Source organism: Onychostruthus taczanowskii, unplaced genomic scaffold (genome assembly GCF_017590055.1).
Source record: "Onychostruthus taczanowskii isolate IOZ18803 unplaced genomic scaffold, ASM1759005v1 scaffold49, whole genome shotgun sequence".
Classification (NCBI taxonomy): Eukaryota; Metazoa; Chordata; class Aves; order Passeriformes; family Passeridae; genus Onychostruthus; species Onychostruthus taczanowskii.
Genome location: NW_024502458.1, coordinates 5,347,542 through 5,372,076, shown reverse-complemented (window position 1 = coordinate 5,372,076; position 24,535 = coordinate 5,347,542). Strand labels below are relative to the sequence as shown.

General features: G+C 42.0%; 1 protein-coding gene across 17 annotated transcripts in view; it reads left to right on the top strand.

The window, feature by feature from the left end:
- Positions 1 to 24,535, top strand: part of DENND2B (DENN domain containing 2B) — a 154,271-nt gene that overhangs the window by 82,879 nt on the left and 46,857 nt on the right. For all 17 annotated transcript variants that reach the window (XR_005953430.1, XM_041414971.1, XM_041414981.1 and 14 more), the window contains 2 exons: positions 9,895 to 11,109; positions 14,842 to 14,978. Coding sequence is in view for 16 of the 17 variants with exons in the window: in XM_041414971.1 (XP_041270905.1) it covers positions 9,895 to 11,109; positions 14,842 to 14,978 (1,352 nt within the window). In the remaining variant the exon portion in view is untranslated. The remainder of the gene's footprint in view (positions 1 to 9,894; positions 11,110 to 14,841; positions 14,979 to 24,535) is intronic.

The window sequence follows — 24,535 nt, the reverse complement described above, 5'->3', positions numbered from 1 at the left end:
AGAGGATGGTAATAGCATTTATTATGTTGGAAAAATAGTTCAAGTCTGAGGCACAGAGATCTTTGGTGATTGAAGCAGATGGAAATCCACTCTTCTAAGGGACAAAAGAGAGAAGGCAAAACTTATAAGATGAAGTTAAAGATGAAGAACAAGGGCACATTTCTCAGTTGTGTAATTCTTTGTACAAAAAATGTCCTTCAGGGAACAGATAAGATTTCCTGCCATGCAGTGTGCTGGTTTTATGCCAATGCTTCAGCTTTTTGCTTACAGAGGAAAGTTGCAGCAAGTTGAACTGAGTTGTTAGAGTTGTCTTGCCAACAGGATGGCACCCAGCTGCTGGTCAGACATGAGTCAGCCCCTCAGAGGCCTGAGCACTCTTTAGGCAGAGTTTGAGATAATCAGAATTAGTTCTTCTTTTCCCCTGCCTCATATGACTTGTGACCTCCCTGCCCAGTGCATGAGCTCCAGGTGCCCAGCAGTGAGGCAGGCTGGGGCTGATAGGCTGTGTTTAGACAGGGTGATGTTGAGGCTGTTCTGCATTCACAGAGATAGTGCAGGAGATTATGTTCTGCTGGTATTTTAAATTTTATTTTATTTTGTTTTGCTTTGCTTTTTATTTTTTCTGCAGTTCAGTAACTCCAGAAGCAACACAGATATTCTCAGACCTTTTAAAGCCTTTTAGTATTATCCTATGTGACATATTGTATTTTCTCCAGGTATTTTGGGTTTCAGACTTGATGGACTGTAATATTGGTAGTTGAAATGATGACAGAAATTAAGAATGCCTGTTTCATAGCAGACAGATGGACAACGGCTTTTGGTTTTATAACCTGCTCTTCTGGGATGCCTTCTCACTGTGTTAAATAATCTAATTTGCAAAAGTGGACAAAGGAAAGTTCTACACTGGCAGTACAGTGGGGACCACAACTAAGCTGGTGGAACTGGAAGGAAAATGTGGATACTGGTAGGAAAGGCAAATAAAATATTTTATATTTATTCTGAAACAGACTCCTCTGAGTAGATGACATTAAGAAAGTTTGTAGAAGAGGGGAGTTCTGAATTCTTATTTTTCTGTCCCTGTTGGACAGTTATACTTGAGTCTATTTGAGGTTTTTCATGACCTAGCAGCTGATTTATATGTGAAGCAGGGAAAGCAGATTTGTCTCTATTCTGGATTAGTGAGCAGCCAGAATTTAAGACTTTTTGACTTCCTGTTCAGATCTTTTCTCTGTGGATATAGAGTATTTCAGTAAAGTATAGAGTGACCTTGTGAGGTTTTCTGACTTGTCAGGGCAGAAAAGGGATGAGCCTATTTCCCAACAACTTTCCAAACCCAAAATTCAGATTTGGAGGTTGCCAAATAGAGAATGCCCTCAGATATCTTGAAAACTGAGCGTCACAATTTACAAAAATAATTTTTAATTCTTCCCAAATTGCATTTGTGTGAGCACAGAAAACTTGGAAAGCTTTGTCAGAATTAGTTCCACAGAGTTTGTTGCTTTGATATTGCAGGACAAATGAGCAAGCCTGTTGAAAAAAATCACCTGTGCTTTGAAAAAGCAAAGTTGAGAGCCTCTGTGTGCACTGGGCTTTTTAACAGTCAGCATGTTCAGACATGCTGGTAAAGAACAAGTTTCAAGGGAAGGCAGTTCTTAAATAGACAAATGAAGGTTTGTGCTTTCTGCCTGGTTTAAGAAAAAAATGTCATCACTTGCTGCATTGCCACTCCCTCTCCTGCAAAACTCCCAAGATCTTAAGATATCAGGTAAGACTAAATCATACTGAGCCAATTGCAGAACAATAACTATAGTGGAGCTGTAACAATGGAAATATCTCTTGCATAAATTATTATTCAGAACATGTTATGGGAAAAGACTAACTCAAAGGAAGGCTTCCCTTTTTCAACTTTGAATCATATTTTTTGAGGAGAAAGTGAGAGATGGTCCCATGAAACCAGTGCAGTGTACTTGGGTGGAAAAGAGAGAATGGCTTACTCTGATACTTCTGTTCTTGCATTTTTATTTTACCACAGTCAGCTACTGATGCCTGTGATTGAAAGTACAGGCTTGTTGATATACTTTGCCTTGGATAATTATTTGTGTCTGAACAGAGGAGGTGAAAAAGGCTTAAAGGGGGAATTGTTTGAAGACCATCCTGCCATTGCCTTGTAACAGCACAGAAGACAGCCATAAATCTGGAGTGGCAGGGAATCTAACCTTCTGAGTCTAGATAATTTCACAATTTCCTGTTATCTTCTTCCCCCTCACTTGGCAAAGACACCTAGTGCATGCTGACTGATGGCATTTTATTTTACAGTCATTCCTCATGGTCAGATTAGTCTTGCTGTCTTGGCTTTATGGATCCAGGCTAATTCAAGTATTTAGGATCTGACTCATCAACTTTGATTTCTTTGCCCTTGTTTTGTACAGTGGTAGAGCATAGTTGCCACTTCATGTAATTTACTTTGGCAGAATGACTCCTGCATTTCCCTGATGCAAATCAGATCTTTTTGCTTCTGAGCCATAAAAACACAGTTGAGCTGCAGTCAGCTGTGATTGTGTGTACTTCTCTTCATGAACCAACTGCAAAGACCCAGAGCTCTGAGGGGGTTGGGGGGATGTTAAACACAGGAGTTCACCACAGCACCCCTGCAAATCCACCCCACAATTGGTATTATTGACTCAGTACTTCTTGGGAGCACGGGCACTGCGGCTTTTAAAACCACACACAGAGCTTGATCTTTTTTTTTTTTTTTTTTTTTTTTTTTGTCTGTTTCACAGTCCTATCAATCTATAGCTCATTCTGATACGGTTTCAGTTTTTATTTAAATGGAAAGTATCAAAACTCCTTGTGGAAAAAAATTCAGAAGTACAACCACCAAAATAATTGGTGTTTCTATTTTTGTTTTTAAACATTTTGTGATTTGTCTTCTACTTTGATTTTACTGCTCATTCTCTCCAAATGCTTGGACTTTTCCAACCCAGCACAAGTTCATGAGAGTGAGCCTATTTCAAACAATCTTATAATGCACACTCACTTCTCAGTTTAGAAAGTACAGCTTTTTGTCTTGTTTTTGTCACAATCCCAAAGTCAACAATAACAGGGGGATGTTATCTGGAATGCAGATTTTTGGGGATTTTTAGCCAGACTCGTGGTGAGAACTCAAAGATTAGAAAGAGTCTAGTGCAAGAGACTTTGTTCTGCTACTACGTACCTCACTTTCTTTTCCAAGAGAGAGGCAAGATATGACAAGTTGCACCACTTGTTCCAGCACCAAGCTGAATCAGCTCAAAAATCACCTTACTGCTGTGTGCCCAGCACTTGAGTGTGAAAAGTTCACCTCCTTTATTCACCATAAACTCTAATTTAGATTTAAGATAATTAAATACAATCTGTAATTATCTACTAGAGTTATGTAGAAAATTAAAATGTTGTGTGCTGTGAGAGTGCAGAATATATTATAATAGAAGGGTTTACTGCCAAATGAGAGCGGATTTAAATTCAGTAGTGCAGGAGGTCCCTTTGGTCTTAATGTTCCCATAATCCCTAGTTACAAGAAACAACAATAATGTAGGTTTTGAAGTCCTTTTCTGCTCCTGGAACAATTAATACACTGAAAGACTCGATTTATATTCTTTGATAGAGTATACAAGGCAGCTGTCCAAGCCTTGATGACTGCTTGTATTTGAAAAGAAAAAGTCAGAACTCAAAGGTTCATCAATACAGAGGATCCTCATGGGCCACCTCAACTAAGTAGCAAAGGTTAGATTCTTAGATTTCAGATCATCTGTTCTGGTGATGGTTGTACATTTTACCCTCAGGCTAATCCAGTTAGACCAGCCTGGCTCCCTGGATTTGTCCCCTGCTTATCCCAGCCATGCCTGGCTGAGTGTTTACAGCAGTCACTATCACTGCCTCTCTGTCCCCTCTGGTGAGGATGTAGCTAGGGGTGAGGAAAGGAAATGGCAAATTCTCACAAGAAAATAATGCTGAATCCATGCTGCTCTGTGAAATGACTCGTTCTGTAACTCATCTCAAACTGCAGCCACACCACTGACTGCTGCTGTTTGACAGCTAAAAGTGAACTTCTCACAGTCCTTTGGAGGAAAGCATAGAGGAAATTTATTACTAATTCTTGTATAGAAAGAGGGAATTTTAGGAGAAGTGTCCCTCATCATTACTTCTATCAAAGTCCTTATGGTTTTTGGTCTCCTCAAATTACTCTGCCTTTTTACACCTGAAGAGGCCTGGGAGATTGCTGTACTGCAGTGGTGTGTTCGGTTTCTTTTTGTCCAAAAGTATGGATTCTTACTGGGAGCTTTCCCAAGAATGTCTGACAGAGGCAGAAGAGTTTTTGTTCTGTTTGCTCTGTGATTTTCTGTCAGCACTGCCCTTGGTGTAGTGTGAAACTGTACTAGTTTCAAGGAGCTGTGGTTACTGAACCTCTGCAAAAGCACTTGTTCTGTCCAGGTCACAGAACGAGTGGGACATAAACACCAGGTCTAATTTGAACTTCTGTTGGTTGGAGGGAAAACATGTAGAGACATGTTTTCCCTCCTCTGCCTGTTTTGTCAAATCAAGTGGAAGTTTGATATAAATGAATATCATAGTGAGCCATTACATCTGCTCTCAGCAGCAGTACATCAAAATGTACATGGTACAGTGAATGGTTCCAACTAGCAGGTGAGCAGGGTGTGCTTCCCTCTCACTTTGCCTGGCTCTGGGAAGGATGGATTCCAGGATCTGCACTCAGAGTGGCTGGCAGTTGGTAGCTGAGCATTCCTTAGCATTCTCTTACAAATTTCCAGAGAATTTCAAAGTTACATCCTCATTTACCTATCAGGGCAGCTTTAGTGTATGTATTAAACATGACTTTAGCAGCCTTGCAAAGAGAAATTTCTGTTGCTTTTGTTTCAGATCTCCTTAAATATTGGCTAGAGCAACAAGAAGTCTCTAGAGCTGGCCAAATCTACTCATTCCCAAACTCACAATCCTATGGTCACAGCTGATGCTGATGTTACTGCTACCCTCAAACAGGTTAGGTTGTCCTGATGAAATGGCACAATGCCCTGAGAAGAACCAGGAATGACAAAAAAGCCCCTAAATAAAATACCTAGAAAGCATATTTTTTCTAACAAAAGTGGGGAGAAAGTCCTGAGGAGTAAAGCCAGTGCTGGGATTCTTTGCAGCCAACATCAGTGTCACTGGGAAATGATGGGAGCTCATCAACAGGAGCCTGGAAAACCCAGTACCTCTTTGTCATCATGTTCCTTGTTCTTTTTTCAGTAAATAGGTTCCCATGCATGAGCATGTTGAAGTGGGAAATTCCCTGGATCAGAGAGACAAAATTTCTCCTACTATTCTGTGTGTGTCAGTTTAAGAAGAGCAGATGGGATTTGCAAAACTGAAAATTGCTGAGTGGCTTCTTCCAGCTTGCCTTTCCTCAGGACAGGATGATCTGTGGGGTCACTACTGACACTTCAGGAAATCTAAAACAGCGCTCCAGAGTCTGAGCTGCTTAGCTCAGAGGTCAGAACAGGGCAGTGAGAGTTGGGAGTCCTGTAACTCTTTCAAGGCAAGTCTCTTAAGCACCCTCCAGTCACTGTTAAAGCCTGAAATGCAACCTAAGATTTTTCTTAGTATATATAAAGTGTATACTGGATCTTGGATGCAAATACCTCAATAAATGCACACTCTGATTATCCACCCATACTCTGATTTCCAAGACACAAACCCAGCTCTAGAGCTGCCCTTCTGGCTACCTCCCGATGTTAAAAGTTACTCATGAAGTTGTGGGAATTTTCTGCACCCACTGCTCCTCTTTTCTGGAGTTGATGTTTGGCATTGGAAGCAGGAAGGAGCTGTGCTTCTGCTCAACTGGATCAAAAGGCCAAGCCCCCTAGTTTTAAATACTAATTTTGTATTGCTCACTTTCACAGTGGTTTCTAGGAATTAAATTTGTCCTTTTCTACAAACAGACAAATGTTAGCACCCACATTTTGCATGAAAAAGATTGGTGTCTTGTCCAAAATGGAAGACTTTTTGACTTTTGGGTCAGTTAGAGGGTGAGAACTCAGGCACTTTTGGCACCAAGAATGAGCCCCTCTCCATCCCCATAGATTTCAGTACAAGTCAGCCTTGCTAAAAGGCAGGAAGTCAGTTTTTTCATATTTTGCCTTGTGATGAGTAGGTTGCAAATTATCTTAAAGGAAGTGTGTCTATTCCCTTCTTGGTACAGCTGAGCTGCAGCTCCACTGCTATCCACATGTGTTCACTGGACCTGGTGAAAGGAGATGCCTTTACTAGAGAAAACAATAGAATATATGAATATTTGAGAGCAGCCCTCAAGAATGACAGTTTTTGTAAATTAGAAGTTTTTTTTCTACGTTTGGGTGAGAAAAAGAGAAACTGAAGTGACTGAATCAGAATGTGAAGATCAGTTGTATCTACAGTTCACAATCCTACAGAGCATGACTGATATTATCAGTTTCACCCTACTGTGGGCAACTGCTGATTTCTCAAGGAACAAATCACAACGGCAAAGCTGAGCGCCTGGAAAGCACCTCTTGGATTCTGTCTGCTCTCCTTGGTGAGCAGCAATGAATCCCAGCAGAAAGGTGCTTCCAGGATGTGTCACCTGTTTAGAGGACATTGTGGGCTGCTTGGCAGCCTTTGAGGGTGCAGTGCACACCTGACTTGCCAGGGGTTTGGGCACTGCACACCTAGGGCTGTGTGTTGGAGGAATGCCCTTAGGGAATCAGAGCAACTTATAATGGTGTCTTTTGTGAAATGCTGATATCCTCAAAGAAATAACCCTTGCCCAGAACTAAGGTGTTAGTCAAGGGAAGTTGTTAAGAGAGCTAAACTTGATTCCATAATCTCTACTTAGGCTGTTTATAGATGATATTTGGAGAGTTTATGTAATGATATGCATTGTAAGGTGCTGCACCATATCATTCTGTGTGTAGAAAACTTCAATTAAAAGCATTTTGCTCCACAATCTTTTTGTGGAAGGTTGCAAGTTTCCTAATTATTCATCTCTGTCCAGACTGGTTTTAAAGTCTGTGGAGCTATTGTGCCTTCAAGAGAACATTCTTCCAGTGGAAGTAAGTTTCTTGGGCAAGAACCATTTTATTATCTACTGATCAGCTTTTGGATTTGTTTTTGTTTGTTTTTTTTTTTTTTTTTTTTCCATTCTGTTACTTGCCAGCATCCTTTAGAGAATGCATGCTGAAACCTCTGGACCAAAGCTCTGTTCCTCTTTGTTGTTGAATAAGTCCTATAGATTCTCTCTGAATTACCCAAATTTAGAGTGTAATGCAGTGTAAAACAGAATCTATTTCTTAACTGAGGTAATCCAAGTCTTTGAGGGCAAACTCCTGCAGAAGGCCTGTGGCTCTGCAGCCCCAGTCTAGCACAGTGGAAGTGACTGGGAGTTTTGTAACTGAATTTGGGGGTTTCAAGATGAAGCCTTAATTGCAGTTACCTTACTGGGAACCTGGGGTTTAAAATAATGGCTCATAGCTCTTACAAAGAAATGTTTTGCAACTTCTTCAGGTTATACAAACCATAATTTTCCCCTTTTATTCTTTCCCTGATGAATCACCAAACCTTTCCCTGACAGTGGAAATAGCTGAAAAGATATTTCTTAGATGGTAAGGAGATGAAGGTCTATGCCTACAGTATTTTCTGTGCAGTGTGTCAAAGGCAGAGAGAGGTGTCTGATTATCTGACTGTTGGCACACTCTTCACCTCTGCTGTGCCATTTTACTGACCTTACCCCTGTCATTTTAAATTTTATTCCTGCTATTGCCAGTACAGATCAGAGTCTAATAAGCAAGTTGTAACCTGCTAAACCATTCACAGGGCCTCTTCTGTCCCTATCCTGTAGCTGAATCCTGACAGTGGATTTAGCCAACATGCAGCTTCTGAGGCTGCAGTGGAGGCTGTATTCTTTTTGACATGAAATACACTTCCACTGGGTAATGCCTGTTTCCTTGAGAGAAATGTCAGTGTAGCTCTGGGATGGGTCTGCACGACATGAAAGAATTAGGAGAGCATGATCTCAAATCTAAGATAAGGCAGTGTTACAAATAATAAAAAAATTTGGCTTTGTGGTATCAACCTGAGAAACTGAGATGAGACAGGCTGAAATAATGAAGGATCAGGGTGCCCCACTAAGACTGAAGAGGCTGATTTAGCTTTCATCTTCAGGCACTATAAGAGTATGTTGGCCAAGGTAATTCCAGGTAATCCACTACAAACTGAGCAGCAACAGCCAGACAAAACCACCCATCATCTGTCACCTGCTTTTGATCTTCTCAGATCTCTTAAGACACCTTCTGCAGCTGTATAGAATGGCAGGAAATTCAACTTCTAGGATGCAAAGAGCATTTTCTGGCAAGCATCCTTTCTTGTCCTGCTTTAGGCAGTTGTTGTGGGAGTGTTTGCCATCATCTTTGACATGAGATCTCTTTTCCTACAGGCATGTTTATCTTTCAAAACAGTAAAGAAATAAAAGTCACCAAGCAGTGTAATTTCTGTGACAAATAGACTTGCTTGTTCTCAGGCCTCTGAAAAAAAGAGATCAGTTCCCTTTTGTGATAATTTGATTATTGTATTTTTCTGACTTTTTTTTTTGTAATTTGGTTTTTTTTTTTTTTTTGGTTTTTTTTTTTTTTTTTTTTTTTTTTTTTGGTGATATTTTTGAGCTTTGTGCGCATCTGCTGTAGGAAAGTGGGATGAAATCTGATAATATGGTTTGGGGCTGCATTTGAAGGAAAAGAAAATATTTCCTGTGTCAAAGTAAATTTTTCAGAAACCACCCCAGTGCTCTGGATTTTTTTTTGATTAATGCACAGAAATTGGCACTCCTGCTGTAGGTATTGGCTGGCTGTTGGGAAAAAAACAATATAGCATCAGAAATCTTCTGAATCTCTACTCCCTTTGCTGTAGTGCAGACATTTGCTCCCCTGATTTCTTTTGGGCAAGCAGTTCTTTCATTTGGATATTGCCTGTGTACAGAACAGTTGATAAAAACCAGCTTGTTGTCCACAGTCTTCACACAGCATAAACTTAATAGTGTATTCAAGGCATTACTTATGGGTCTTTCCTCTTTTTCCTGAACTGTTTGGAACAGAAAGCAGTTAATGTTAAAAAAGAGTTGTGATTATTTCTGCTATGATTTTTAAGTATGGATTTTGGCGTGGCAAACCCTCTTTTTTGACACAATTTTGGCTTAATTTCCTTACTGCTGGCTCATCATAATGAGCCGAATGATTAATGTGTTAATTTTCTTGTGTCTTTTTGTTCTTAAAAGTCCTTGCATCAATGTACAAAACCCCTGTAACAATAGCTGATTTTGCAAACCATGGCTAGAATTTGTTCCAAGGGTTTTTTCCAGGGTAACACTTGAGATCTTTCTATGTTGTTTATATTCTTCAACACACAGTGTGAGCTGATCAATGTGTTTTCTCAGTGTGTAATATTCTTTTGATAAGAAATTACTTCTATTTGATAAGGGGAATTTAATCTATTGGCAAGAGCACCAGATCAACGACGAACCAGGTCTACTCATCTGCAGGGCGTAGATGCTTTCAAGGCAGAGGTTTGCTATGAGAATCTCAGCTGGCTTCAAGTTCAGGAAACTTGGAAAAGCAGGGGGTAAAAGAGAGGTGAGAAAACTTGTTTTGGGTGTGCCAAGTGTCCTGCTCATGGCCCATTGCCAGTTAAAGGCTGCCACCTCCCACCCCACCTCTGTGGCTGAGTGGTCACTGGTGTCTCAGTGATGCTTTGGGGGGGATCTTGCAGTGTGGAGACCTGCAGCCACAAGAAAGTTGGCAAATAACTCCAGTTTCCCCAAGGCCTTGATTTTTCCTTTCTTTCTGTTTCCAGGTGCCAGTCAGCCACTCCGCCGCCCCTGCTGTCCCCTCAAAGAAGCCCTGCCTACCCCCTCAGCGACAGCGAGGACTCCTCCCGCTCCACTGGGCTCTCCAGAGTCTCCAGCTCCAGGCTGTGCCTCAAGGAGTGGAACAGCCGCACGTCTACGCTGCGCAGCACCTCCACGAGCCCATCGGACACCGAGTCGCTGAGCCGCCCCCTCAAAGCCATCAGCGTGGGCGCTCTGGATAAAAGGCTCTCCGTGTTCAAGGCTGACCAAAAGGAGAGTCCAAATGAGGCTCAAGATGGGGAAGCTGTAGGGAGCCATCCACTCACCCGGAGCACTCTGTCCTTGGGCACTGCCACCAAATTGAGGACCCTCTCCACCAGCAGGGTGAGCGTGCGCTCGCAGGCGCTGGACATCAGGCAGAAGATCACAGAATGGGAGTGCCGCCGGGAGCTGTCCCCCAGGGCCAGCGTGTGCATGGACAAGAGGGATGCTGGGGAGAGGTCGGGCAGTGAGAGCTGCCCCAGTGTGCTGACCTCTCCCTGCAGTGACAAGACATTTGATTTCAAAGGGCTCAGAAGAATGAGCCGAACATTTTCCGAGTGCTCTTACCCAGAAACAGAGGAGGAGGAACTGCTGGACAGGGATTCCTGCCATCGGTTTGAAAAGAGACCAGGCAGGAGCGAACCTCCTTCTGCCACTTTCCTTAAGAGCCATGTGAGGAAAGAGTCCTCTGCTGTGCTCAACAGAATCCAGAAGATCGAGCAGGCACTGAAGGAGCAGTCGGGCAGAGGCCTCCCCCAGTTACCAAGTAGCTGCTACAGTGTTGACAAAGGGAGGAAAAAGTCTGGGACTCCGACTACTGTGGAGGGACTGAGCGAAACCCTGAGCGAGAGCAAAGGCGGGGGTGTTATTTTGGGGAGCGAACCAGAAACACTTCCTGAGGCTGAGAAAGGCAGTAAAATAAAACAGGGCGTCACTGTGAACTCAGCGGGCCCCAGAGCGCTCCTGGAAAGCGCGCCTAACAGCGCCGTGAACCCCGTCCCCAAGCCCAAACGCACCTTTGAGTACGAGGCAGACAAGTCCCACAAGAGCAAACCAAGCAATGGCCTACCTCTATCTCCCACCCCTGCCGCTCCTCCTCCCCTGCCCTCCACTCCCGCGCCCCCCGTCACCAGAAGGCAGAAGAAGGAGTCGCGCTTTCACCGAAAATCCCAGAACAGGTAAAAGCCGAGGAAACGCACTCGGTTCTCCAAATCAATAAATAAGTGGACTATATTTTTGCAGTAGCAGTATTTTAAATTCTCCCTCTAATGCAGTGCTTTTGATGTAAGAAAATCTAAGAATTGCATGCAAGACGTGTTTTTTTTTCTGCTGGTCTGCGCTGATGGAATGCACTGGTACAATACCTTTGAATGCCTTCAGTTTTGGAGTTCTAGAATCTGCATCTCTTGATCCCCCAAAAAAGCTCTAGGTTAGGTGTGCTAAAGGTTATCTAATTCATTCTGGCACAAATGCCCTTATTTGTGATTTTTAATGGACCATAATTTCATTTTTGTCTGTATGGACCATAGCTGATCCCTCACATTCTTTTCTTCCTGTAAAATGTACCTGTAGAGGTTTTCTTTTTCCACAGGTCATTACTATAGCAGTTTGTCAGTTTTATGCAATATTTCATTCAGTTATTGAATTCAAGTAATAATTTTATTCAAATAATTATCAGCAGCTGTAGAGGATTAATGCTGAGAGAAGTGTTTTATCACAGAAAGTTCTCTATGTCTTCCTGAGTTAATGATGGGAGAGTGTACGGCTACATTTCCCCAGCAATTTGTGGAGCTTGGCTTGTTTTAATCATGTGATTCCTCTTGAGTTTTAGACATGGTAAAACTCATTCTGCTCATTGCTTGGAGAATTGTAGGCACAGTTGCTGCTAAGCATTCTAATTGCAGCATTTTTAACGAGTTCAACTATCTGTGCATGTGTATGATGCACACCCTCCCTTGATACTTAGTGATGAGATTTGCAAGGAACTGCTAAACAGCATCTCAGATGCACACTATCCCTTCAGATTCTGCTGCTTCATGTTGGCTCAGTTATTAAACGTTTTTTAGCACAACCTCACCTGAATTATACTGGGACAAGAAGAGAAGAGGAGCCTTCAGGTTCTGTCCTTTTCTCTCAGGAGACACCTGCTTCTGAAAGATCAAACAGCTCTGCTGAGGCAGGTTGTTTCTTTCAGAAAGGTGTGGGGGGATGTGGAAAATGAAGCTCTGATCAGCAGTGCTAATCTTTTAGTCGTGGCAATAATCTCAAAGGAAGTAAATCCAGTTTTAAAGGAAAATTTGTGAAATAAAGCTGCCCTCAGTTTCTTCAGCATAGCATTTGCAACGTGCAGAAGACAATTTTTAAATGTTCTGGTGTAAATGATAGACTTTATTATCAGAAAATGGGCAAGTCATCTAAGAACCACAGTATATTATTGCTGTGAGTTTTTGAGATGAAGTTTTGAAGCTCCTTTACAGAAGAGGTATAATTCTGCTTGCACCTCCTTTTCTGCAGATTCAATCTCTTGTCAGGGCAGAGTTAGACAACAGCACAGTTCAGCCAAGGAGCTTCAGGCCTGGGTTAGGGCTAGGGGAAACAAGCCTTCTAAAAAGCATTATTTATCAATTTAAGTTGTAGAATATAAATTGTAGGATTAACAGGGTTGTCATGTGTATCTGATAATTTCTGCAAATCAGTCTGACATTTTACTGACATTTATAAAAGCTTTACCCACTGTACTTTAATGATTTCTCTGGACACATCTCTTCTTAATCATGATCAAATAAGATCAAATCAACCTCCCAAAAAATCTCAGTTTTGCTGGCTGACTTCAATGCTGAGTGTAAATCCTTTATAAAAAATCTTAATTTTATTGTCTTTGCTACTGTTCTTCCTTCAGTTAAAGAAAGGATTGACAAGATTTACGAAGCACTAAAGACCATACAAGCAATTTAAGAATGACAGTATTTGGTTGATAGTAATTACTGAAATCTCAGCACCTAAGCTGTTCTTATTTTGAGAACAGACATAACTCATTGTGCCTGCTGCTTGTAGCTGTGTGTTTCAGACTTAATATACACGTGGTTTGCACTCACTGCAATGTCATGAAAATGGACTGAGGGTATTTATTTTCCCAATACTTTGGTTGAAAGCACTGCTTTGATTTTTGGTGGCTAATTCAACGCTCTGATAACAGGGAGGAAGTCTCTCATGTTTGCCTGCTAGCAGAAAGCCAGGATGGATCTGGAGAACCTGGTGCCAAGAGTAGCTTTAACATTTCAGAGTGGTGTGAGCTGGGTGTTCCCCCACAGCTGGAAATCCTCTGGCACACACACAGTGCAGCAGAGGAGTGCCACAGGATAGACTTGGGACACATGGACCACAGCTGAGTGTTGGTCCACAAAGCCATTCCTGTCATCCTACACAGTGTCACCACATCACAGGGCTGAAATCTTTGGGAGCTGGGTATTTAACTACTTTAGAAAGTCTCATTTCATACACAGCTGTGCCTTCAGTGTGTCAGCATCCTTTGTACTGTGAGTAGCTGTGGAGGAGCAGGTGTCTGGATCTGACATGCACAGATTGTTTCTGCCACAATCCTGATGTGAATAACTTGGATCTGGATATTCTGAAGATTAGGGAAAGGAGAGAGAGGAGGCTCTTAAGCCTGATTCCAGCTGTAAGCCTCATCCAGCAGACAAACAGAAAATGTTCTTCTCAAATGCAGCGTTCTGTGCCACAGTCACTGTGTTACCTGTAGGGATGCTCAAGCCAGTTCACAGGCCAAAGTGTCTCAAGAGGCTCTGTCACTGCCACATGGACATGCTGTAACATATGCTACACTCCAAAAAAAAGGGGGTTGATAGCAAGATGATTTATTGTTAATCTAGGTTGGGGCTCACCAGCATAGTGCACACAAGCCTTGCAGCACCATGGGATTATTTATGCTCTGACCTGAGCCTTTTCTGAGGCTCTGACCTGAGTTTTTCTCACTGCTTCATCCTCAAGCAGTAAATCAATCCTATGAATGCCAGCCCCTGTGCTGCTGCCACTGCAATCATGGGCCTCCCACCTTGAGGGTAGTTACTGCCCCAGAGAAGAAGGCCTGGGTGAGCTGGAGAGTGGGAAGACCTTGGGAGAAAACCCCAAGAACTCTCTGGAACTGCTCAGCAGCCCTGGGGCAGGTGTAAGTGGGAGGAGGTGAATCACCCTGGGTGGGAGACAAATGGTTCATCTGACCCAGCTGGTCCTCACCCTCCTGCCAGAAAGGCCAAACCTTCAGCCCCTGAGCATCAGCCCAAGCTGCTCACACACCTCAGAGAGAACCAATTTCCTCAGTGCTTTCTCCTTTGCTGCCAGTGCTTGGCATGGGGCGTGCGAGGGATGTGGATGACTGCACTTGGGTCTCCCTTTGGCATTTGTGCACTGAGCTCTGCACAGGAACATATCCAAAGGTTCAAGACATGTGAGTGGTGTCAGACTAAGGGCTTCATCTCCCAGAGCAACCAGTGCAGGAATGCTTTTCAGAGACTGTCTTTATTTAGGACAGAGGGCCACGTGTTTCTGGGGCCTCTGGAAAGAGCAAAGTAATTTCTAATCTGAGGACTGTGCTGCTAACTTATTCTGTAAACATGGAAAACCAGAATGTATTTTCTTGGTATTTTCTTCCTATCTGCATAATGGGCATAACAATACTTCCAACTTAATAAAATTGTCATAGATGGCTCTACTAGAGACTGCTGTGAGCACAGGACTTAGCGTTCACTAAAAGCTAGCCCTTAAAGCATGATGTGAGATTTTAAAAAAAATTATAGTTAATTTTATTTATATTTCTTAACATGCAAATAATCATCTAAATGTTTGAATGAATTTGCATTCTTGTTACTAATTATTATTGTTGTAAACTTTAGAAAATCCTTTGAGTTTGAGGATGCCTCAAGCCTGCAATCCCTGTACCCTCCCTCCCCGACTGAAAATGGAACCGAGAGCCAGCATAAATTTGGATCCAAGAGCACTTTAGAAGAAAATGCCTACGAAGACATTGTAGGTAAGAAGCTGCTGCAGAACATGGGCTCACAGCAGGATGTTGAGTGGCTGTGGGCAGGCCACAGGATTGCTGAACACATGCCCCGTGCAGGAACGTTCAGTGCTGTCAGTAGAGAGAGATTAAGTGGAGGCTAAATGGGTTTGATCCCTCAGTGCAAATGTAGCTCTCAGGCTGCATGCAGGAAGTCTTGATTCTTTCAGACTTCACTGGGTAGTATTGGAAACAGACTGTTTCGTCAGCTTTTTGCCAATGCTTTTCAAGAACCAAATCGTTCTTTTTATCGAGGCCTTGGCTTGAAGCCTTGAGTGGTGTAAAAATGTAAAGAACAGGACTCAAGACAGTGTTTACAGAACTATCCAATAGCAAGATTAACCTCAGAGGCCTTGTGTGGTCAGCTGAGCTTTCCAGGACTCCGGTGTGGACTGCCCCAAAGCAGTTTGTTTGTAGCACTGTTCCTGGTCTCCTCCAAGTCCCAGTTCCTGGTTAAAGAGGAATTAATTTCCTTTAGCTATACACCATCGGGAATGCACAACAAAAAACACTGTTTTCATTAAGCTTCATAAGAAAAACATGTTTCTTTTGGTCTTAGAAGGAAATGTATGGCTTATGCATACATTCTTTTAACATCTAAAAAAAGTTGTTATAATTACTGAAAATTGGGCAGCCCTTCAGAGCACAGATTTTCCACACAAGTGATGAATATCTGCATTGTTTTTAACTCCTTCAGTGTTATATTATTACAACAGATACAAAGGGGGACTTCATTTTACTTTGGACAATGAATCTTTATATAATGAAAGCTGGAGGGCTACCAAGACAGTCTGGGACCCTAGAGCACACATCCTCTGAAGTGACACTGACAAGCTGGGCCTGTGTAGTCTGGTAAAAGGCACACTCTAATGGTGCTTACAAATGTTTGAGAGGCAAACAAAGACAATAGAAAAAAACTATTCTTGGTCATATCAGTTGATATAGCAAAGAACAATGGCCACAAATTGGAGCCTGGGACTTTTTGTCAGACCCAAATTCTGTCTCTGGCATGTCAGCCTCAGTAAAAACAGGAATTTACTCTTTCCATTTACTTCCCCTATGCTATTTAAAAAAGTGCTTTCAGAACTGAAGCTTTCAGCTCCTGCTCGCTGTCTGTTAGTTAAAATGAAAACTCTGTAGATACTGAAAAGTCTTTTTCTGTGTAGAGTGCCCTTACATGATCATCATCCCTTTCTGCGACAGACTACCATGCTATTCACACTTGAAAATGTATTGTGTGTTACTTACAGTGCTCATCTTTGCTCAGGACTTGTCAATGTGGCACCAGATTTTAGGTGGTAATGATTCTTTTCCTTGTCTGGTTTGTTAAATATCAAAATAAAATGTGCAGGACTAGCAAGAAGCTTCAAATGAGAAGGAATCTCATTCTTCAAATGAGAAGGAATCTTGGGTTCAGTAAAACAAAATCATAATGGGCTTTTCAGACTCATGGGTACTACAAACCAGCTCCTTCAAGACTATAATTTGGGCTTTTTGGCAGGGTAGTGGGAAGAGAATGCAAAATTTCAGATCTGTGGACAAACACAGAACTTCATTGTTTTGTACTGCTTTTTAACAACCTCTTTCCAAGTACTTCATTCAATACGGCAGTGCGGGGGGAATACCAAATCAGTGTAATTCTTATAAACTGTCAGGCATGATTAAAGACAAGCCAAAGTGGTTTGATCTCCAGCTTTAAAGAAACTATCGTAGCTTTGTGTATCACATCTGCATAATTTATACCAGTGGTGCTAGACCCCAGTCTCCAAGTAGCACTTTTGTGCTCATGCAAACCAGGTGTCTGCAAGAGCGAGTTTATTTTATAGATCTACATCTGCTCCAAAGCTATAAAGGGCTCTGTCACTGTGCTTTGAGTTTTCTTTGCAAACAGTTCCCCTAGAGGTGCTGGTGGGTCTTTTTTTCCTGTACCTTGTTGAATCTCCTTGCCTCCCTAAAACCTGTAGGCAGTTAAACATTGTTGCTGTAGTAATAAACTTAATTGTGTCCTGTCCCCCCAAGCCTTAGAATTAATATTTGTAAAGTAATGAAGTGTTAAAATACAAGAAAAGAAAGCTGTGAATCTTGAGCAACGCTCTAAGCAGCCTAGTATGAGACAGAAGCATTAAAAATTGGGTTGGAAGGGACTGTGGAGTCAGCTGGTTCTGCTCAAAGCAGGGTTAATTTCAACTTGAGATGAGGTTGCTTAGGGATTCATCTGGTTGAGTTTTCTAAATACCATGAAAAAAATACCAGGATGGCTTCACTACCTCCCTGTGCAGCCTTCTTCACTGCTTAGCCTCCATTGTGAAGAATGTTTTCTTGATGGCACAGTGAACAGATTTTTCTTTCCATCCAGTGTGAATTCTCCTTGTTGCTATTTGTGACTGTTGTCCTTCATCCTTTCACCTCCAGGAAGTGTCTGGTGCTGCCTTTCCCATTTGCCTTTCTGGGCAGTGGCAGGCAGCAGCTTCTAGGCATGCAAGTGCTAGGTCTGGAGTATTTGTTTTTTTGGTTTTTTTCATTGAGTCATGCCCCATGCAGCCTCTTCTTGTGGGGCATATGCACACTAAAGCTTTGTCTTCCTCCTGGTGCTTTTGCACTGCTTCATCTTTAATGAGCAGGGCAGCAATGAACTGCTGTGTGTAGTTTATCTTATTTTGAAAGACGGCTTTAAAAAAATACTAAGCTTTAGTTATATTGAAATTGAAAAGGATTGTGCTTTGAAAGCCAGTGGCATAATAAACCAGACACTTTATTCAATTTTGTAACATTTCTGTAGACTTTAACAGATGAAATACCTGCATGGTAAGTTCAGGATGGGTATTGGATTGGAACATAATGATCCATTCTGCATCAATCAAGCAGCCATTGTATAGAGGGGTGCACATTCCTAATATAAATCAGAGCTGTATTCCATGTGCAGGGAACCATGTGGACTTCATTCATCTTCTGTACTAGCACTCCCAGAAATGTGGCAGTCATAGTAAACTTAACATTGTTTTGCTTCTTGTGGTTTTGAATGAGCCTTTAATCAGACCAAAATTGATGTGGCTTTCTGAATCCGGTTGGGGAAACCACGCTTGGCTTTGTGTGAATTCAAGAAACTATCATAGTATTAAGAGATGGCTGAGATTGTTGCTTCTGCTGTGTTTGTGCACAACAGTATTTCCTGTCATATGGACCATACGGTTCCAGTTTTCCAGTCTGCTCCCCTAAGTGCAGCTGAGATGTTGGAATATTGTTATTTAAGGTCCTGTGTCTCTGAAATATTGCTGACCTGACATCTAGGACAAAGCACTTGTTATCATCATCAAAAAAGCTGAATAAATAAAATGAAGGTCAAGGGCATAGTATTAAGTTTGAATTGAGAAAATCTAGTAAAACTAGGTGAAAGATATAGCACTGCATTTAGAAATTAAATTTCTTTGAGAAAGAAATTTCTTTGACAAGACAAGGCTTCTCACCCCCTAACTCCCCGGAGTGCTGTACGCAGCAGAACAGGTGGAGATTTCCTCTGAGAGGACATTGCAGATGTGCAGGAAACCCATTGCCCAACTGGGCTCTGTGTGTTGCCTCTTAGACTGAGAATGTTTAACAGAACATTGCATGACTCCATGTCTGCTTTGGCAGCTGGAGCTGAAGCAGTCTAGACAGAAAGGCAATGCCTCAAAACATTGCAGTGGAATCTCTAAATCCAGGATGAATTTCTAAATGGGATCTTCCTGGTGGGTTCCCATTGGGGTGTCCTGCAATTCACTGTCTTGGGGGCAGCTGGCCCTCTTGGGGAGGGTTTCTTATGCACCCTTCTGCTCTCTGGACCTCTTCAGTGTCATGTTTAGAAGATTTTGAGCCCTTTCAGTAGCTGGACACTTCTATTGACAGATATTTTTTGCACCTTAAGAGGACAACTTAATTGCTGCTTCCTATAGGAGCGTATAATATAATTGAACCTTGTTACAGCTAACACCAAAGGTGACTGACAAGTGAAACAGTGGAGTCATACACAATTGCTTGGCTTTTTTTTCTCTGTCAGTTTGAGACAATATTGCTTCAGTTTGGGATAATCAGCTTCTTATTTACCTCTGCATTTAAAACAGGACAAGTCACTCCCTTTACCCCTGCTGGTAAGGCAACTCATCTTTCCTAAATCAATGAGTTGGTTTGATTTCTTTTTTAAATTTGACAGAGTGCATGTCATGTAACAAAATGGGATGATTTAGCTGCTCTACTGAACCATTCACTGCGTGTGATCAGAGCTGCAGCAATGATGACTGAGATCAAGCTGGAAAATGTTCCAGCTTGACATTGCTTTCCAGTTAGAACATTTGCAAAGTTCTTCCAGTAAATGTGGGAAAAGGTTAGAAAGAGAACAAGCTGATCTTTCGAGTAAAATCCCATCCTCACACGCCACATTATTTCTTGTCATGCTTTTGTAGTGCGTTTTAGTCTATCATATTATCATCCTGTGACAAATCAGGGAAAAACTGGAATTGCTGGGCTGCTGTAAAGCTGGAGCAAACTTGGAGAGATTGCAATTCTGCCAGCAGTGCTGTGCTAGCTGCTTCTCTGAAGACATTTTGGGTTTTCAGTCAGACACCAGCAGGTCTCTGGAGCTAGAATTGAGGCAAAATGATGCTATAGGCAGCGATCACAGAATAATATATTCCTGTCTTATTCTGCACCCACAGTCTGCCTGTGACAGCCTAAATAAAATGTGAGATTTTGGAAAATGTATAGTGTCAAGTTTAATAATAGACACTGTAGGGTAATGGCAGCCAGAGCACATTAAATCAAACAGTGTTCATATGGGCCTGTCAAAGAAAGGCCAAATACTTCAGCTGATCCTGTTGACAGTCAGCCTGCTGCATTGTTGTTACATGGATTTCAGTTATTTTTAATAATCATCTCGTGCCCTATTTAGATCTCAGTTTTTCTCTGTGGAGTCTATCTCATCACTGTACCATCCACTGCAGCTTCTTGTGACAGTCTCTGTCAGCTTTACTGCCTGGCTTTCTAGTCAATGCTGCAGGTTAGTAAAACAGAATAAAAGACCATGAGACTGCCCTCCCAAATCCTCTCTCAAATTCAGAGACTGTGTTGAAGGCAGCAGGGTGACACCCCTGAAGCGCAGGCAGTTCAGGCAAGCTGCTGCTGTACTGTGCTAACAGTTGCTTATCAGACATTTTCATGCACATGATTTTGGACTGAGTGGTAAACAGGCGATTTCTGGGGGTGAAATTTCTTGTTTATTTATCAGCCATGTTAATTCTCTTCCCTTGTGCTTCATGATGATTGTACTCTCAGCAGTCCCTGCAGAGATAGCAGGGAGCTGGAAGCATCTGTAGTGTTTCTTTTGTTGGTTGCAATGGCTGGAGGAGTTCAGAAAGCAAAGGTTGTTGCCTACAAACTCCATGGAGCAGGGCCCAAAAGGCTGATTGCATTTTAGACTCTCCACTCTGCTTTTTGTAGATACTGTACTGCTTTTCTGAGCTCATGGTACTGAGTGGACACACTGGGTGACAGCACTGTAAGCAAGTAATGGTCTGTAACTTAGTGCTGTCGGCAACAGCTTTTCAAAGCAGCTGTAAATGTGTGTTAGTTGTAATTTGGGACTGAAATAGTTCCTCTTTTTTGCAGATCCTGGGGTAAATTCCCCCGCTGAGATGCACAGTTACAGCATTTCTGACATTGAAAAAACTCATCTATGTACCAAAGAGCTAAGTTTGGATACTTTATGAGACTGTGGAGATTTACTGATTTTCATCCATTTGATCTGAACGTGCTCATAACCATCCCAATGGCCCAGTTTTCCTCCGGCACTGGTGGTGTGGCTCTGTGCTGGTGTAATTTTATGACTGAAATGAATGAGCAGTGCACGTGCACCTCATTTGGGAGGTGATAACTGTCCTGGCCATGCAACTCAGGCCCCTGGGCTTTCAGAGCAGCCAGCAGGAAAGGCAGCAGGCTCTTAGCTTGGCCATCACCCTGTGGATTCAGCATCTCCTCTGTGAGTGTTGGTTCTCAATTTAGGCACCCAGCTTCACACAAGTTTAGGAGCCCTTTCCTTTACTCTATACCTGCTGTTCCATTCTTCTCTCTTCCTGGCAGTGCAAAAGGCTGGAGTTATAACCAGCACTCTGTGAATCACTTAATTCCTCTGATAATAGCTTCTGCCATCTAGAAAGAAATGATGCATTTCCCTGCTTTCTGCCATTTATAGAGAAGCGTCTGCCTGCTTTGTTTTTTTTTTTTTTCCTCTCAGCCTTACTTTTCACTCCTTTCTTAGCATGATTCAGGCTTGCTGAGTCTGCCTCTGCTTCCCACTTGCCACGTGTGAGAGGCTGAGCAGAGGAACACTGTGAGCTGCCTCAGGACTCAGTGGGGCTGACTTGCAGCGCATCACGGCATGAGGAACTGCAGCCCCTGGAGGAAACTCCTCGATGCTTAAGCTTAAGGCCCTGCATTCCTCAGGACTTTTCTAAATATCCGTGGTTATTCTTTTTGCTGTTGTTGTTTTTCTTTTCCTTCCCTGATGGACCATTCATTACATTGTCTGTGAGGACTTCTGAAGAAAAATGTCGTGTAGATAAATGCCCTGTGTTAACTCAGCACTTTGGTACGTAGAATTTGAGAAAATTTGGAACCTGGAAAAAATGCTTATAGAGGGAACTGATTTGGGAGTAGGGATGGTGATTAGAGACAGTATTTGCCAAAGACTTACTGTTTGTGATCATATGCATTCTGGGGGTATGATTCAGCTTCCTTTGAAGTCAGTGATAATCTGCTGTTGTCTTGTGTGGTTGTTGCATCAGCCTCATTAAGACAAGCCTGGCCTCTATACTGTAATGTTTCTCCTTTTGGCTTCCAATAGAGACATCCATATGGCAGGAACAAGGATGTTTCCTTGCTCTTTCATTGTCAATATGTTTCCCTTCTGCAGCAAATCCAAGCACTGCAGCTTGCAAACATTGCTTGCCTGAGGCTTGGGACTGGAGAAAGCCATAAACCTCTGAGCCAGCCAGTTATAAGGAAACTTTTCTCCCTTTCGTGCTGCAGCACAGCAGTAGCAGCCACCACCACATGTGTCCCCAAGACCTCACTCCCGCGTGGGATGTGCACCTGCTGGTGACCACCGCTTCCCAGATGTTTCTCCCATGGAAGGGAGTCACTGTGCAGTCAGATGCAGTTAAATGCTGCTTTAAGGCAGTTCAGGGCATTTTCCAGCATTTTTGGTTTACTTGACACCTTTGATTCCTTGTCACTTGTACAGAAACCAGTCTGGCCTGCCTCTTTTTTGCATATCTGGTCTTTTGTGTGTCTTCTAGGGACAGCAGATACTAAGAAATGGTGGTTGGAAGTTGCTGAGGAGAGAGTTTGTCTGTCTCTTCTAGTTCACAGCTTGAACCAAATACTTAATTCAAAACTCATGTCAGCAAAACCAGGTGGTTTCTGATGGATCAGACTATTTCATTATCAGAGATTTGGTGTAGAGGGAGGTTGTTAATAAAAAAGTGGTGAGGTGTAATTGAAATAATGAAATACTTTGGTTTCTTTTAAGCAAATGAGAGAAAGAACAGGCACAAGAATTCTTGAATAACAAACCAGTCATCTGCAGAAGCTCTCACAGCTCTAGGGGAAAGGGTTAAAATCCCTGTGGTGTCTCCTCTGACCTTCACATTACACTGAAGAGGAATTTGGCCCAAGCTCTCTTTTGGTAGAGACTCTGACTCGGAAAAAAAAAAAGCCTCTGCTCATGGTTCCTTGCTCCTCCCTCTTCTCTCATCCAAGACTTCTCTGGGCCCGTTTCTATACTTAATAAGTCAGGTCAACATTATTTATGTTGAGTTTAACTGGGTTCAAGCAGTTCTGTTTTGCATTCTGTTTTGGAAATCGAGTCCCCCTAATCGAGTCCCCCTAACATTTATAAATGCTTTACGTTGTAAAAAGGGTTTTTTCACTGACGGGCTTGTTTCTTCCTGGGAGTATGGATACTCTGTAGACTAATTCAGTAATATTTGTTTTCACAAGGAAGCGCATGTTTGAGCCATGTCTCATGTAGCCGGGTATTTTGAAATCTATTAATCCATTCCAAAATGCTTGCTTGACCTATACTTGACTTGGGCTTACAAGAATTTTTATGGCACTACTAGAGCCCAATCAGCTGTAAGTAACAGCATTTTGCAAATTTTACTCTTTATCATTGCTATGATTATCATTTCTGGAGCTGTAGAGCCCACAAGTAACAGAATCAGGGTGTGATATCTATTTTTTCTTCCCACAAGAAAAATCAACCACTTCTGAAGTCCTCTGTAGCATCACATTTCTTTAGGAATATACATTGCTTAAGACTGATCCTGTTCATTGCATTAATCAAAAGGGCTTCTTTCATGTACCCCACACACCTGAGGGTGTTCTTTATGTGGCATGAGCGTTGGCCACAACGACAGTGCAGCCTCTAGAATCAGATTCCCTCTGGATGAAATAACAAGCTGTGATTGCCAAGTCAAACATTCTTCAAGAGCAGCAGTGATTCAGGGCTCTAATTAGAACAAAGCTAAAACATTCACTCTTGGGCTTATGTTTGACTAGAAATCTTACTATGATGCACTACTGAAGCAAAACTTTTTATTTGTATTGTGAATATGTGAACTTGCTCAGCAAAAGTTCTTGTGGCTGTAATTAAGGAACCAAGCAGTCTCATGCTTCCAGGCTCAACAATCAAGCAGAAAGCACAAACTGCTTTTGTTTTCTTTTGTACAATATGGAAATTTAGTCTGCCTAGAACAACATAGCTGGTAGTCACATAGACTGTGTTAACCCTAGTTAATAGTGAAAACACCTATGCCCCAGCTGTCATCTCCTTCACACAGTGAATATTCACACTGTGAATATTTTCTGTAACAGTACGAATACTGAACCATACTGCAGCTTTCTGTCCTCAGCTCTCAATTGAATTTCTTATATTAGATAGCTTGTATTGCAACACATATATTGTACTAAACCCATGGATTTTCAAGTCATCTTTAGATAAAACCAAAAGCAAGGTGCTTTAAAAGCTTTTAACTTCCTGCTTGTTTCTGTAAATTCAAGCCTTGAATTTGAGTAGATCAATATTTTTTTGAGATGATTTTCTGTTCAAGGTGGTTGGAAAACTGGAATGACTGTGTTTGAAAAACCTGGAGTTCTAAATCAGTTGCCGGTTATCAGTTGTCTGAAAAAATGCATACAAAATGTTAATTTTATTGATGGCACTCATTCATCTTCATACTGCTTTGTTCAGTGAGAGGTCTGCTAAATTCATGAGTTTTGAGAAGATGGTGGGTAGTGGATCTCAGTTAAATATGGACTATAAATTTTGGTTCTGGTTTTCAAATGGTAAAAATTCATGCGGTCTTCTTTTTAATTTTTCATTTAAATAATATTTAGTGATTAATTGGTTAAACATCCATATATTATTAGCAGGATGAGTTTCCTTCTGGGAGACAGGAATTTCACATAATTTGAGATGAATAGCTGCCTAATTTAAA